Consider the following 16,532-nt stretch of genomic DNA (forward strand, 5'->3'; position numbering starts at 1 on the left):
GAACTTTGTTGTTATTTTTTCTAGGTAGAGTTCAAAGTGTTACCAGTAACTGCCCAGACAGAATAGTGATCCATAAAAACTTAAGAACAATGTTTTTTATCACTATATAAAATATACATATCCTCCAACTGCAGTGGGACTGAGAACTTTCAAAATATAGACATTAAAATGCAAAATAGATCAAAACTATACAATGTGGGAAGAGAACACAGTACATATCATCCTCATCATCCTGTTTGCTTTCATTGAATTTATTGAGGATAAGCTTACATCCTATTACTTAAATTTAGTAAACCACAAAAAGGAAGTATTTTATCCACTTTTGTAGTAGTCCACAGAATATTAAATATAAAAGAATAACAGCAGGCTAGCATCTTGTCTCAGAATCGTTTCCATCTGAATTTCATTAGAAAAAGGTAAGAAGAATAAGAATGAAAAAAATGATAGCCAACACTTATGTGATGCGTTAAAGTTTGAAATAACATAATATATTAATAAAATGTTAATATGAAATATAACAAAATATAATGTATTTTATTTTATTACTCTCACCTTACAAATAAGGAAAATGAGGCTCAGAGATTAAGTGACTTGCCTAGGGTCACATAGCTAGTAAGTTATAAAAGCATAATTTGAACCCATGTTCTCCTCACTCTAAATTCAACTGTTTTCTACTATATCTCCAAATGGCCCTATTAATGAATAAGTATTAATTAGGAGCATACTTTTTATTTAGCACCATGATTTAAAAAAATTGAGTACAGATATTTTTGGATTAGTTACATGTCCTACTTTTTTGAGTTTGAAAATGTATATAACTCTTGAAGTTTGGTTAAAAAAAGGGATACCCATAATCAGAATGTATGAAACTAAATATCTAAAATGTAAACCATATTTCAAGATGATTGTTTGGCCAATCCTTTTTACTGCATTAAAATCGTCTTCAACTTCATCATAACATGGGGTTGTATTCCATGGTGCCTTTAAGTTTCTATGATGAGAACTCAATTTTTAAAAAATGAATATTAAAATTTTTTTAAAGAATACTTTAAAATTGCTGTTGTAGAAGAAGGGTAAGAGTTGATTTAGGTTAGGAAGAACTTTTAGACTGGAAGGGTTGTAAAAAAAAATCTGTAGTTTTCTGAGTTGGATGCACAATTACTATAATGCCATTTCTGATAGCCTCCTATGGTTATGAGTCTGTGGATTCTTAAGAGAATTGAAATAATCATTTGTCATTAGGAGACCTTGAAGACGATCATCCTCCAGTTAAATTAAAGAATAAGATAAATATCTGTTGAGGTGAGAATATGCCATATTCTCAAGTATAGGATAGGCTCTGTGTTTACTCAACATCTCATTCAGCTCTGGAATATGAGATTCTTGAGAGTACTTCACTTTTGTTTTTTTATCCCAACACCTAGCATACTACTTGGCACATAGTAGGTGCTTATTGATTGAATGAATAAACAAATGGTATAGAGTTGCATATACCATCTCCACCATCATATTCCAAGTTATCAACTCCAAATGAATGTTGATATTGTAATTAAAGACTCTATTTTTGTTTCGTTTTTAAGGTAAATAATCAGATCTCAAGCATAAGATAAAATGGCAGTAGGTATGGTAGAATATAGAAATTTTTTTGTAATTATAATTGTTCTTCCTTCACAGCAAAAGGAGAGCATAAAATGGAAGAAATCCACTTGGAGAATGCTCAGAAAAGGTAAGTGACTAATCAGTTTCTCTTCTAGAAGAACTATCCTCTCAGCCCCATCCTCTTTTCCAAGAGGAATAATCCACTGGAAACTGGATTAGAAACTTTTAGAGAAGGTGGTACAATCTTTCCCTAAGTGATTATTCCACCCCTGTGATTTCATTCCTACCTTTGTACTTTTTATAGACTGTGCCTAAATAGTTTAAAGAGGGGGTAGAATTCTGGGAAGATGGCAGAGTTGACTGGTAAATTTCCAACTCTTCTGATTTCCCCCAAAAATAGAACAAATATGTGCCTCAGGACAAACATAAACTGGTTAAAAAAATTTTTTTTTAGAAGATTTGGGATACAACAGGGGAGAAGATCCAAAGAAAAACTGGGAGGGGGAATTAGGCCAGGTGAAGTGCAAATACCTTCACCTCCAGGCTATCTCTTCAGAATCACCAAGGGAGGAGCCCTGGGGCTAGCTGAATGTGGCTGTACCCTCTGCAAGAACCACTGAAATATTCATCTCTGGACAGCATGTGCAATCTGGATCTGAGTCTAGGAAGACTGAGGGAACCTCGGCTGATTGGAAACACAGGCCCAGCTGTGCTGCAGAGATGTGGCCCTGGACCGGAGGGGACCAGCCCCATGAGTGCAGAGGCAGTGGGACAGGACGCCACTGGCTGTGAGCTCATGCTGGAGGGTGGAGCTCTTGGTTTAGGGTTCCTGATCAGAGAGGAGAGCCCAGATGAAGCCAGAAGCACCATTACCTCTACCCCAGGATTAGAGATGTTTACACTCTTATAAAGAAAAAAAAAAAAAAGGAACTAGCAAAATAGAACCAACCCCACGATAGAAACATACTATGGGAACAGGGAAGACCGGGGTTCATTTTTAGAAGAGGACATTGAAGTAAAAAAAAGCTTCTGCCCCAAAGAATATTGTGAAATGGTTCCCTGCTCAGAGAGAATTTATAGAAAAACTTAAAGAATTTAAAAATCAAATGAGAGACCTTGAGAAAAAAACTAAAAATAAAATAAAAATCATCCCCCCCCAAAAAAAACTATAAGATTACGAAGGGAAAAAAAAAAAGTAACCAACTAGAAAAGGAGATAGAGTCAAAGATAAAAATAATTCTTTGAAAATTAGAATTGGACAAGAGAAAGCCAGTGAAGTAACAAGAAGTAACAAAACAAATCATAAAGATTAAAAATATATAACAATGTGAAACATCTTACAAGAAAAATGACAGATCTGGAGAACAGATCAAGAAGAGAAAATATAAGAATAATCAAACTGCCTGAAAATTGTGACTCAAAAAATGGACCTTGACACCATAATGCAAGAAATAATCCAAGAAAGTTGTCCTGGAGTGATAGAACAGGAGGGGAAAATAGAAATAGAAAAAAATCCTCTGATTACCACTTCAAGATCCATTATGGAAAACACATACAAACATTATTGCCAAATTTCAAAATCCCCAGATTAAAGAGAAATTTTTGCAAAAAACAAAAAAGAACAAAAACAATTCAAATACACTGGAGCTACAATTAGAATTGTACAGGACTTATCAGCAGCCGCAATAAAAGACCACAAGTCCTGGAATCAGATCTACTGACAATCAAAAGAACTAGACCTGCAGCCAAAAGTATCACATGCAGCAAAATTATCTATAAAATTGAATAAGAAAAAAATGAATGTGATTTGGAATTTGCAGATTTTCAAGATTTCTCTCAACCAAATCTGAACTTAATAGAAAATTTATCATATAAGAGCCAATACCAAAGATCAGTTACAAGGAACTCAACATGGACAAATTGTTTATGTTTTTTATAAATGGAAAATGAATACCATATGTTTGATTGTCATCAACAGTAGGGCAGTTCAAAAGAAAGATTGGAGCAGAGTTAAGGCAAAAATAGTATTCCTATAAATGAGGTACAGAGGAAGAATGGACACAGAGGCATTAGAGGACTCATAGTTCTAAAAACTTATTCACATCAGGAATGGGTTAAGTAGGCAACATTTTTATGTGTGTATACCATGAAGTATATAGCACCCTCTAAAATCTATAAAGAAATAAGTGGGAGGAATGGGCTGACTGGGAAGCAAAAGGTGTGAGAAGAAAACGGGATGTAACCTCCCATGTAGAGGGAGGTTAAGTAATAGCAAGACAAGTGAAGGAGCAGAATTAAAGCAATGAGTCAAGAGAGATAGGAAAGATGTGTGTGTGTGTGTGTGTGTGTGTGTGTGTGCGCACGCATAGAGGGGGAGGAGATGTGGTGTGTGTGTCTATGTAGGGTATGTATATATCTATATAAGTCAATCTATCCTTTTTTAACTACTAACCTGCTTGAGAAAGGAGTTGAAAGGGGAAGAAAAAAAAATAAAAAAGATGATTTAAGGGGGAACAAAAGAACAATTTACAAGGAAGTAAAAGAAATATGGACATTCATTAATATAATTTCTTCTATAATAGTTATATTTTGTTGATTTGGTAATTTGTTGTTATATATTTTGAATCCTCCCTGATGTCAGATCTGCTAGGCATATGAAAATGTTCTCTTTTGTTTTGTATTCCTTTTCTGTTTTTCTTTTTTTCTTAATTTTTTTTAAAGTAGACAAATTATTTTTTTTTAAAATAGTTTTAAAGAGACACTCCCTCTTCATTATCAATATGAATAGTATACTGGAGCTATTTTTTTGTTTAAAAAAAAAAAAAGATAGTTTAATGGGGCAGCTAGGTGGCGCAGTGGATAGAGCACCACCTCTGAAGTCAGGAGGACCTGAGTTAAAATCTGGACTCAGACACGTAATACTTCCTAGTTGTGTGACCCTGGGCAAGTCACTTAACCCCAATTGCCTCAGCAGCCTCCCTCCTCCCCCCCAAAAAAAAGATAGTTTGAAGATGGAAGATAATATTAAGTGGTTGTGAGAAAAGGGTGAAATGTCCTCACACTCTGTTCTCTTAAGAAGACACATCTATGAGGAAAAGACCAGTTACTTAAGATGATTTCTTAACATTCTTTATTCCTTTTGTATAATTCAATCAACTCAACAGTCTCTCCCTTTTACAAAGTTTATCAGGAACCTTATGCTTTAGAAGTTCTCAAAGAAGAGCATGTAATTGGTGCGGATCTTTGCTTATTCAGATATTGAACAAAATTCCCACAGCATTCAAAAATTGCAATGAGAAAAATATTGGACATTAGAAAAACAAACAGTACAGTACCTTCTCTATTATTCCATGCTGCTAACATAAGTTTCTGCTTTACTATCAACTATCAATTTTGTTTGGGGTTTTTTATTTGTTTGATTGTTTGTTGGGAGAGGGGAATTTGAAATTCATTGATTCCCAAGCACTGGGTAAGAAAAGATTATGCATCCATCCATTTATGCTTCTTTTTAATAGGGCACATCATCTGGTCATTTTTCCACTGCACCGTTCACATTGTAGACTTGGTAGGATAGGAGTATTAGGGAAAATCTTTTCAGTTTTCTAGCTATAGAATTCTCTTTGCATCATACATAATTCTCCTACCCTGTGATTTGGACAGGTGGGATAGAGTTGTAGTTATAATATAGATTCTGTCTAAGGTTCTTTTGCCTTGAATATATATTCTTCTTTTGTTTCCTAGTATGTAACGGAATATACTTGTCTTATAGTACTGTTATTTTGTTCATAGAGGGAATTCCAAAGAAGGTATTACTATCAGAACACCCAGAAATGCCATTTTCAGAATAGAAATTTAGTTTGCTGTATTTTTCAAACTTGAAGAAAAGAGGCCCACCTGAGTGGGTAAAGCTAAAACAGTGCTGAATGAGGCTGTAAATTGCTATTGTCAGCATTTTCCGTGGCTTTGAGGTGAAGGTAGTTCCAGCTTTCATGACAAACATAAAAAAAAAAAGTTAGATCTCATCTTTAATGTGGAAACCACAATTGTTTAGTTGCCCTCTTAAAAGAAGGTTGGTGGTCAGTGTTGTAATATTCATGTGAGATTTGGTCAATTCTTCAGTTTTATCCTCAAGAGAAACAATTTACTCTGAGGCTAGAGAATATTTGCTTTCCCTAAGCAATTTCTGAAGGACATACATGGAAAACAATAAGTGAACATGTTCTAGTGTGGGATCTTTCACTGTAAATACAGTTTCCTGTGATTTTTGCCCAAGAGAAGATACAGAATAATTAACTTTGCTGGAAGAAGGAGGGGGAAAGGGTCTTTGATATAGTCACTATCGATGCCAAAATTTTGGTTGAATTAGGGTGTAAATCAGACAGGAAACTGCAGGAGAAAAAAGAAGATAATTAAGGGGGTAATTTAAGGGTGGGAAAAAGAATCATATGTATACAGAATATAGAGTTAGAAATCCATTTTTTTAAATTGAAAGTTACTTTCAAGTAAGAAACATTCTTATCTTATGGACTGCTGTCTATTGTTAGAGGCTATTGATTTGTTCTTGAACAATCCATTAATATGATTAGTTATTTTTTGAACAAGAAAGTTCATTTTAGATTAAATTCTAAGGAAAAATGTATGTTGCATTTGGCGCTTGGTATCATGAACCTCTCAGATAGTTGTAGGTTTAATTTCTAGGTTCTTCTTGAGAAGACCAGCAAATATTGACTGAAATCAAGTGTTTGGTCTTTGGTGAAGTTGGAGGAATTAGCCAAGCTAACTCATCTTCCAACAATTTGTTTTCTCTGATTTCTCTAGAGGTACATTTGCCATCAGTTTCCAAAATATACATAGAGAATTGCTGAAATTCAGCATTCCCTTTAGTTTCACTCCAGTAAGTGTTAGCTTACAGGGCCTCAGAATCCCAAGGAGTGGGGAGGACAATGAGTATGTATGGTTAGAGTCTATTTACATCTTAGGAAACCAAAACCTCAAAGATGACATGCTTTTCTCCTTCCCTGTGATAACAGAGATTCTCCAATCCATAGTGTCATTCTCTGAAATGGCTTCAGTGTTTATAGTATCATCAGGAGTCTGTGGATCTATTCAAACCCAATGTTTGTTTTTTGCCCCTTTGCCTCATGCTGCTGGTGAGGAAGGAAGTGAACTTTCTCTCCTTCCTCTTTCCTGGAACACATTTCTCAGTACTAAAGGTAGACTTACTGAATATGTAAACATGTGCCAACTAAATGTGAAAGAATAGAGGGGAAATTAAGAAAAAATAGTTTATGTACTATAAACCAGACCTTTAGAATGAATTTAGAAAAATAAAAGTTTATAAAAACTACCTAAAACAGAAAAAAAAAATTCTTTTTAAATACCCATCCCACTTACCAAGAGAGATATGGAAGTACAGTAGAAAGAAGAACATAAATGGGAGTCAAGTCAGGATATCTGACACTAACTAATTTTGGAAAATTATGTCACTTATGTGGGACTCATTTTCATCTTCTATAAAATGAGGGATTAGAACTAGATAATCTGTAAGATTTCTTTCCAGATATAACAATCTGCATCCTCTAAATATTTTATAATAAACTCCTCTCTGTTATTATCTATCTAATTTGTCACTTGTTTCCATGGTAATGCAACTATTTGTAACAGAAAAAAATGCTTCTGATTTTATTTGATTTCCTAGGAATTTTTATTTCCATAGTCTTAAAATTTTGCATTTCATTCAAATAGGAAAATAAAGAACATTGCTTCTTCATTTTTATTATTTCTCTTTTTCTGCTTATCAAGATATGTGTGTTTAAAATTACAAGACTCAATTTCTCAGTAAATGATTGAAATTATTGACTTGCTCCCTTCCTGCACTTCCATTCTTTTAATAACTAAGACATGAAAGTCCCTGATCAATATTTTAAATTTGTACTAAAAACAGATTTTTTTTTTTTTATTTACAGAAGCAAAAAGAATTTATAAGACTCTGAGCTGTAGTTCTAGCTTGGATCTCTCCTAATCATGGCCATGGAATCAATTAGCAGTTCATCTGTGAAATGTGATAAAAATCTTATAAGATACATATTGCCCAATAATTGAAAATGAGATGAAAGTATGAATCATAGCAGTAAAGGAGCTTCAGAGTTTTATAATCACTGATGAACAGAGTTCCAATAGAAGTCCTATATTCAGAATGGCCACAAAAATGTGGAGCCTGCAGGAGATGATTGAGCATGGAGTCATAAACCTTGCTGGCCATAACTCCTTTGATTACTTTCCAATGCCCCAGGAAAGAGATCCATTTACTGAAGTGTGCTTGCTTTTGGCAAATTAGCCTTTAGTATTTGCTGGAGAAAGTGGGTACAGAGAGTGAATAAGGACAGGGTTTGAGTTTAGAAATAAAATTTGCTGCCTGTGTAGAGTTTTGTATTTATTCCACAGAGCTTGGGGAATCTAGGCATTTCTATATTGAAAATCACTACTATTTACATACCTGTTTAAGGCTTATAAAATACATGTTGTATGATTCTCACAGCAATTTTGTGAGGTAGGTACTTATTCTCCCCACTTTGCAGATGATGAACTGAATTGTGATTAAGTAGCTTAACCAAGTACATTTCAGAGGCCAGATTGGAACAGATGTTTCTACCTCTGTGTTCAAACTTTATCCTATGCTACCTAGCTGCTTGTAATAATAGCTACATTTGTATCATACTTTATAGGTTTGCAAAATGCTTTAGATAGATTATTATATTTGAGCTTCACATCAACCCTGTGAGGTAGGTACTTGCATTATCCCCATTATGAGCAAATTAAGACTCAAGTGCAAAAGGGCAGCTTGGGGTCCAGTGGATAGAGAATTGGGGTTTGGAGTCTGGAAGTCTTCCCTTTCTGAATTATCTGGCCTCAGACACTTCCTAACTGTGGGACCCTGAACAGGCTGCTTAACCCTGCTTACCTCAGTTTCCTCATCAGTAAAATGAGCTGGAGAAGGAAATGGCAAACCACCCCAGGATCTTTGCTAAGAAAATCCCAAATGGGGTCATGGAAAGAAGGACATGACTAAAAAATGACCGACCAACAAAGTGTGCAAAAAAGGATCATTAGAATATGGAGAGGCTTTTCATTGGGGCCTCAGTTTTTTCTCTGACAAGGTCTCTACAAGGAATTTTCTTCCAGTCCAGATACCTTTCCAGCTCCTAAGCAAATTTGACCGGTTACACCAAGTACATGAGTTGATTTGTCAGTTGTTATTGAATTATGCGAAGTAGAATCATAGACTGTTGGGCCAGGAAGGAACTTTGAACATCATGTAGGTCAGCTGCCTCATTTTGCAGAGAAAGAAGCTGAGACCAAGAGAATGACTTGGGTCAGACCTCCAGTTAATGGCAGAGCTTGGGATGAAAATTAAATCCATCAGGATTCAGGGTGCCTCATTCTGTCATGATTTTACATCTGCTATGAGGTAAAGGGGTGGAACTCAACATTTTCTCCTCTTATTCCACTCTGCCCCTAGCCAACACACACACATACACAAATACATAGACACACATACATAGACACCTACAAATATATACACATACACACACACATACACACACAATGTACATTTTGACTCCTAGACAAAAAAACCCAAAGAATCAGGATCCCCAAAGAAATGAGTTGAGGACTGTCATATTTGGTGGTAATACTCTCCAAGGTTAAAGGGAATTTACAGTAATTATTAAACTGAGCTACTGACTAAGAATCCAGGCTTGTGGGAAACCTAGATCCCCCAGTGGGTTTATGTGTTGACAGTTTTCCTCCTTCTCCTCTTTCTTCTCTCCTGCAGTTTTGAAACAACGGTAGGCTATTTTGGGATGAAGCCAAAGTCCGGTGAGAAGGAGATCACACCCAACTATGTGTTTATGGTGTGGTATGAATTCTGCAGTGACTTCAAGACCATTTGGAAACGAGAGAGTAAAAATATTTCTAAAGAAAGGTAAGGTTCTAATAAAGTCATTAATACCACTTCAGGAGTCTGGGAAACTGCCTTCCCAAACTTAACAAATTACACTCCCATATTTCACAGGCGTCAGTGTTTGCTTTCAGATCAAGTGGACATCAAGGAAAGATTATTGCCTCAGGGTGCATAGGAAAATTCAGGGAAGGCTTGCTGCACCACTACCCCCTCCCAAGCAGATAAACACACATGATCTGATAAGTTACACTTTCTTAACCCCTTCCAATTACTAGCTAGTAAAATGAAAGGGGAGCTTTGCTAATTTGCAACAGATTGCTTCTCTGGGCATTCTCATGTTGGACTGGCCTAAATGAGGTGGTATTGCTGTCGCAGACAGTACAGACAAATAAAAGTGAATGCTTTTCCCATTAATATACTGAACTTGCATCAAAGGGAAGTCCCTGAGACTCAGGCCACACTTAACACAATGTTGAAGCCCCACACTGGATTTACAGCGCCACTTCTGACTCCTTGTATCCTGCTCAGGACATCAAACTACATGCCGCTAGGTCTCATTGCAACCTCTTGATTTTATTAGTTAGGAGCTGAAGGAAAACCTTGGTCCTGAATCAGTTTGGGATTTATTTTCTTTCTTGGAAAAGGCTGCATTTTTCTTTGTGTCTACCATATAAAACATCCCTACCTGTATCCCTGATTGTAAATAGTTCTAGCAGGTTGCCATCCTTCTTAAAGGAGCACTATTAGTCCAAATTCAAACAGGTCTGAACTCCTGTGAAACAGATATATAGACAAGTTGGTTAAGAGGAAAAAAGGAAAAAAGCAGTCTCCCAAAGTAAAGGTAGCTATTCCTATAGCCTACATCTACTACTAAATATTCACTGAAGATTATTCCTACTAATTATTACTGACTGTCTTTCCTTTCTAAAACCCTGAAATAATAAAATAGAAAGATTTTGGCATATGATTTTATACCTGGAGGGAAAAAAGGTATTTAGATCTCAGCATGTCATGCCTCAAAAGCTGTTTAAGGGTTTTAATGACTTTCAGTGCTTTAAAAAATAATAATAATAAATTTTATTTATATATTCTGTTATTTTTTTTAATGTTCAAATTACTGAGCAATTGTGCTCATTTCTTTTTTTTTTATTATAGTTTTTTATTTACAAAACATATGTAATGGGTAACATGGGTAATTTTTCAACACTGATCCTTGCAAAACCTTCTGTTCCAGCTTTTCCCCTCTTTCCCCCCACCTCCTCCCCTAGATGACAGGTAGTCTAATACATGTTAAATATGTTAAAGTATATGTTAAATCCATATATATTCTATTATTATACTGTCTACATTTCCTCCTACATCCTGTCCCCTGCCTCTTACTGAAGTTGTCCCATAGAACAAAAAAAAAATTTTTGAAAGCTATTAAGAATTGAAAACATGTTTATAGATGTTAATGGAAATCCACTTAAAGATCTTGGTTATTATCTGCTACTCCCTCACACAGAATCTTTCAAAGGAAATATTATCAGGATATGGAGACTTTGAGTTGTACTGTATCTGAAATGGCATGTATTTTGTTATGCCCCCTGAGACTCATGTAGTGATCTTTGTGGTAACTTAAAAATAATCAATTTGTATTTGCATGATACCTAGTTATCTTAGCCAAAATTCTGGATTGCATGATTTGGACTTCTGTTTTGAATCCTTCAACAATCACTTAATAGCTATGGAGTTCAGAATCCTATGGACAAGTCACTTAAACTTCTCAGTCTCAATGTTCTCATCTGTAAAATGGGGATAATATCCTCAGCTTGTTATAAGGATCAAATAACATATGTAAAGCCCTTTGAAAACTTTAAAACCCTATATAAATATTAGCAGCCATTAGTCAGTGATCAGTGAATATTTTTTAAGCATCTTCTATGTACCAAACACTGCATTAAGCTATGAATTAGTAGTTATAAAAAAGTACAGTTAAACTAGATAAAAGCAGATGGCTTGCTTTTATTGTTTTAGTGATTTTTTTTTTTGCCAGTAATGTATAACAAGCCTAATCAAAGAATTATAGAATTTGAAAATTGGTAGGGAGTCTCAGTGGCTATTAAGTCCAACTAATAGACAAAAGGAATCTCCACTATAGCATACCATATAAAAATAGAAATAGACCATATTTAGGCTATATTTTGTCTAGAAATCAAATGTCAATGAAATACTTGATTGAAAACTGATGTCTGTGTGTGTATATGTGTGTAGGTGCAAATGTACACACATACATATATGTTAAAAGTAGCTAAATTAAACCTCAAAAAGTGTTGAGGATGGAGGTGGAAGTAGCACCAATTTTTTGTTTTATGTGGTTAAATGTTAAATTTATATAGCTCTGTGACTAAACAGGTTGCAGAGTGTTATACCTATGTGTTAGGAAGGGTACTAGACTTGAAGTCAGAAGACACAGGCTTATTTTCCAACTTTTTACCTTCATGACTTTAGCAAGTTATTTTGGTTTGGGAGTTCTTGGGGATTTTTTTGTTTGTTTGTTTGTTTGTTTTTGGGGGGGGAGTTGGAGCAAAGTTTTCTTGTCTATAAAATGGAGAGTCAGCATAATCTATTAAGTAGTTAAATAGAAAGTTGATCTCAGAGTAAGAAGAACTTGGGTTAAAGTCCAAGTTCTGACAAATACCGGTTTGTGTGGTCCTAAGCAAATCACTTATCCTTTCAGCAACCCCACCATCTCTCTGTGTTATAGAGCAGGTACTCATCTCTTTTGGTAGAGGGAGCTTCCTTGCTGTGATATCATACTTCTCATTTAAAATGCACACATAATATATGCTTTTATTCTAAGATTTAAAATTTCTTTTTTAAATTATCAGTATGTTACATACATGTATATATGTTACATTAAACATTATATAATATTTTGTTCTTATTATTATACATGTCATATATATTTCTAAGTACCTTCATAGTAGAGGAAAAGGAATACCACATGAAGTCGAGAGATTTAGTTTCTAGATCAAGCCTTGCACTAATTTCCTATTCTCCTTAGTGGGGAACAAATCACTTAACTTCTCTAGGACTCAGGTTGCTCATCTTCACTCCAGGGGCACCTCAAATAATCAATTCTGCTCAATCTGCCCTCTCCTAGGACAACTTTGAGCAAGTTACATGAACTTTATCTCTAAGATCTCTGTCCATTCTTAATATTCAGTGATTTTTGGAAAGAGTCTAGAAAATAATGACATGACATAGTTATGAGCAGCAGTTAATCTTTCTTACTGTCTGGTAACATTTGCTTCTGCAAATTTCATAAGCTTCTGCTTAATTGTAGCTAGGATACTTTTGCTATAAAATATTATAATACCTACCTGAGAAGGCCTGCCTATGAAATATGCATTGGAATACATAAAAGGTAAAAACTTCCCAGAAGAACCATGTGGGGAATATTATTGGTAAATAGTTCATTCACCCTGAGCCAAACCAAACAGTTATACTATTTAAAGAGCTCTCAATGGGAAGATAATGAGTGAATAAGGAAGGAATGTGGTGAACTTTGTGGGATGTGCAAAGGAGAAATTCCATTATATACCTAACAATTATTACACATTTTAAGGAAATGGTTACTTTATCTTCAAATCTAAAATTTTGAGTTGATTTATTTTTAAGTACATCAATTGCAATTGCTGTGGCTATAAATGAGTTTATATACTTACTACTGTGGGTTGCTTTGAGAACTGTAAACAAATTCTCCAAAGTGGATAATAAGACTTAGCACTGGAAGGAATCCTAGAGATAATATAGTCTAAATTGATTTACTCAAGTGACTTAAGTGACTTGCCCAAAACACACAGAAAATATCAGAGTCAAAACTTGAATCCACATCTTCTCCACCATGTTGTGCTGACTTTCTGGAGTAATTCATCAGACTCTTGGAGAGGCACAGTCACTCATTTAAGTGACTGAGGGACCAGTGATCATGATACAAACAGTATAGTAATTATTTTATAAATTGAATCCTATTTCCCATTAACTAGAGATGAAACTCCAGGGATCTTCAATCAGTTAACATTTATCTAGCACCAGCAATACAAAAAGACAATCCTTGCTCTCAAAGAATATACAATCTAATCTTAAATTTCAAGTGGCATTGACTGTCAACACTTGGGTTTTGAGTTTCTCTGTCCTGTCAAACAAATTCTTAAGTATATAAACACTATACAATTTTCTAGAGAGTTAGCATGGAGTAGTGTAAGATCAGCCACATGACTCAGTGAATAGTGTCAGACTTGGAGATTTCTTCCTGAGTTCAAAACCTGCCTCGAGACACTTTCCAACTGTGTAACCCTGAGCAAGTCACTTTATCCTATTTGTCTCAGTTTCCTCATTTGTAAAATGAAGAATTTGGACTCAGTGGCCTCTGACATTCCCTTCCTACTTTAAATCTACTCTGATCTTTGTCTGATGCAATTAGAAGAGATTTATTATATAATCTACCTTGTGTGCGATAGCTTGTTTGTGCTATGAGCATAGCAAAGATACAGTAATATAATGGTTTACATTTATATAGCTCTTTAAAGATTACAAACAACAATCCAGTGAAGTTGTAGTGTATTACTCTCTCTTTTACAAATTGGAAACTGAGACTCAGTTTATATGTTGCAGTCATAAGAAGTAATACACGGGAAGCAGAATTTAAGAAGTCCAGTTCTCCTGGTTCTAAGTCAGATTATAGGATTATATGGCTTAGATCTCCAGCTGGCATGGATCTCAGAAGCCATAGGATCCAACATGTTCATTCTATACCTGACAAAACTGAGGCCCAGGAAAGTTCAAAGTGATTTGCACAAGATAGAGAAAGTCAATATCTGAGGAAGAGTTTGAACTGCTTCTCTGACTTCAGAGTTTCTGTGCCTGCCCTAGATTCTTCCTCTGTATTCTGCTCCCTAAAAGTTAATCAGTCAGTCACTAAAACACATTTATAAAATACTTATTTTAAGGTATTATGCTGAGAATTGGGGTAACAGAATTCTAATGAGGAAAATAGCATGTAAGTAGCTAGATGTAACCTATATAGATAGGTATTTTACATATATACATATAAACATATATAACTATATATAAAGCTATGTATAACTGGTACTGTGTGTGTGTGTGTGTGTGTATAAACTATAAGATATATGTAGAGTAAATGGAAGTTAATTTCAAAGTAAAAAGCACTAACAATTGGAGGACCAGAAAAGGATTCTTACAAAAGATGGAATTTCAGATAAATCTTGAAGGAAACTAGGAATAGTAAAAAGTGGAAGAGAGGCATTTTAGGCTTATTGGAGTGGACAGTACCAAATCTCTAAAACATTTCCAAAGAAGCAAGGGCAGAAATTGGTGACAAATTCAAAAGAGGGGATGAGGAAAAGATCCAAATAGATCTGATCTGGCACATACAAGCATACAAGCACATACAAGCAGTAATAACACTGACTTAGTGGGGTAGTTGGGAAAGTAAATCCATCAAGGTGGAGGGGGTGTGGGATACAGAGATGTATTTAGTTTCAAATATATTGATTTTCAGTTGATAAAAGGATATACAAGTAGAAATCTGGTAAAAATTTAGAAATCTAGAGCTAGAGTTCAGGACTTGAGATATAGATTTGGAAAGTATCATCCAGGAGGAAATGAAGTTAGAATGAGTTCTTCAGGAGAAAGAGTATGTGCTTATATGCATTGACTCCATAAATATGTGCATGTATCTGTATGAGTGTGTGTGTGTGTGTGTGTGTGTGTGTATATATACATATATGTATGTGTGAATGAGACGTGCATATATCAGTGTGAGTGTTAATATACACACATATATATGTGTGTGTGTGTGTGTGTATGTATATGTATGTGTGAATGAGATAGTGACAGAAACAAGAGACAAGTGAGAGAGACAAGAGACAGATTACATCAAAAAGCCAGTTAGATGTCATACAGTAGATAAGAGTGCTGGGCCTGCAGTCAGAAAGATTTGGATTCAAATGTTTTCAGATACTTACTAGCTATATGACTCTGGACAAGTCACTTAACTTTAGTTTCCTCAACTCTTAAAAGGGGGAAATAGTACCCACCTGCCAGCATTATTTTGAGGGTCAAATAAGATCTTAATGTAATACCTGGCATATAATAGGCTCATAATAAATGCATATTTCCTTCCCACATCAAAAAAGATATTTGAGAAAATAAATTCCAAATTTTCTTAGTAACCGATTTCAGTATTTATAGTTATATAATTCCTGTGTGTGTGTATGATGTGTGTATTTATTTTCTTTTCCTTCTGTACATATAAGCCTTCATTTGATTAATTTAGAATTGTGATATTATTGGCATGCAATTGAGAGCTCAAATCAGATGAGATATCAAGGAAACTTAATTTAGCTTTGAACAGGCATGAGGAATTGTCCTTGGATTTCCTTTTCTTTTTTTTAAAATAATATTTTATTTTTCTAAATCTATACAACATTCCTTTGCAAAACCTGTGTTTCAAATTTTTTCTCCCTCTTTCCCCTCCCTGAAAGACAGCAAGCAGTTCAGCAAGCAATCCAATATAGGTTAAATCCCTTCTGTTTTGATCATTTTTAATTCCAGTCCTTTATTTTTTTATTTTCTTTCCAATTCTTCTCTTCTAAGTCTCTTTCCCCTTCACCTTTCATTTTTCTTCTTATTGAAGCCCAAAGTGGAGAAAAAGAGAAACAAGTAGGGGATCTAGTTCACATTGGGAAGTGGAATCATTTTGGTCTTATCTTCTCCACTTTGTTCAGTTCTTCTAAACATATTTTCTTATTCATCATGCTGCACAAGAAATATCAGATCAAAAGGGGAAAACATGTGAGAAAGAAAAAAAAGCAAACAAAAAACAGCAACAAAAGTGAAAATACTATGCTTCTATCCACATTCATCTCCATAGATCTCTCTCTGGATGCAGATGGCACTTTCT

At 34.9% G+C, this 16,532-nt stretch overlaps 1 protein-coding gene across 2 annotated transcripts in view; it reads left to right on the top strand.

Moving 5' to 3' along the window:
• The window catches only part of FMN1 (formin 1), a 477,206-nt gene that overhangs the window by 447,124 nt on the left and 13,550 nt on the right, over window positions 1-16,532 (top strand). For both annotated transcript variants that reach the window (XM_031952031.1, XM_031952033.1), the window contains 2 exons: window positions 1,675-1,726; window positions 9,434-9,583. In XM_031952031.1, coding sequence (XP_031807891.1) covers window positions 1,675-1,726; window positions 9,434-9,583 — 202 coding nt within the window. The remainder of the gene's footprint in view (window positions 1-1,674; window positions 1,727-9,433; window positions 9,584-16,532) is intronic.

Source organism: Sarcophilus harrisii, chromosome 2 (assembly GCF_902635505.1).
Source record: "Sarcophilus harrisii chromosome 2, mSarHar1.11, whole genome shotgun sequence".
Classification (NCBI taxonomy): Eukaryota; Metazoa; Chordata; class Mammalia; order Dasyuromorphia; family Dasyuridae; genus Sarcophilus; species Sarcophilus harrisii.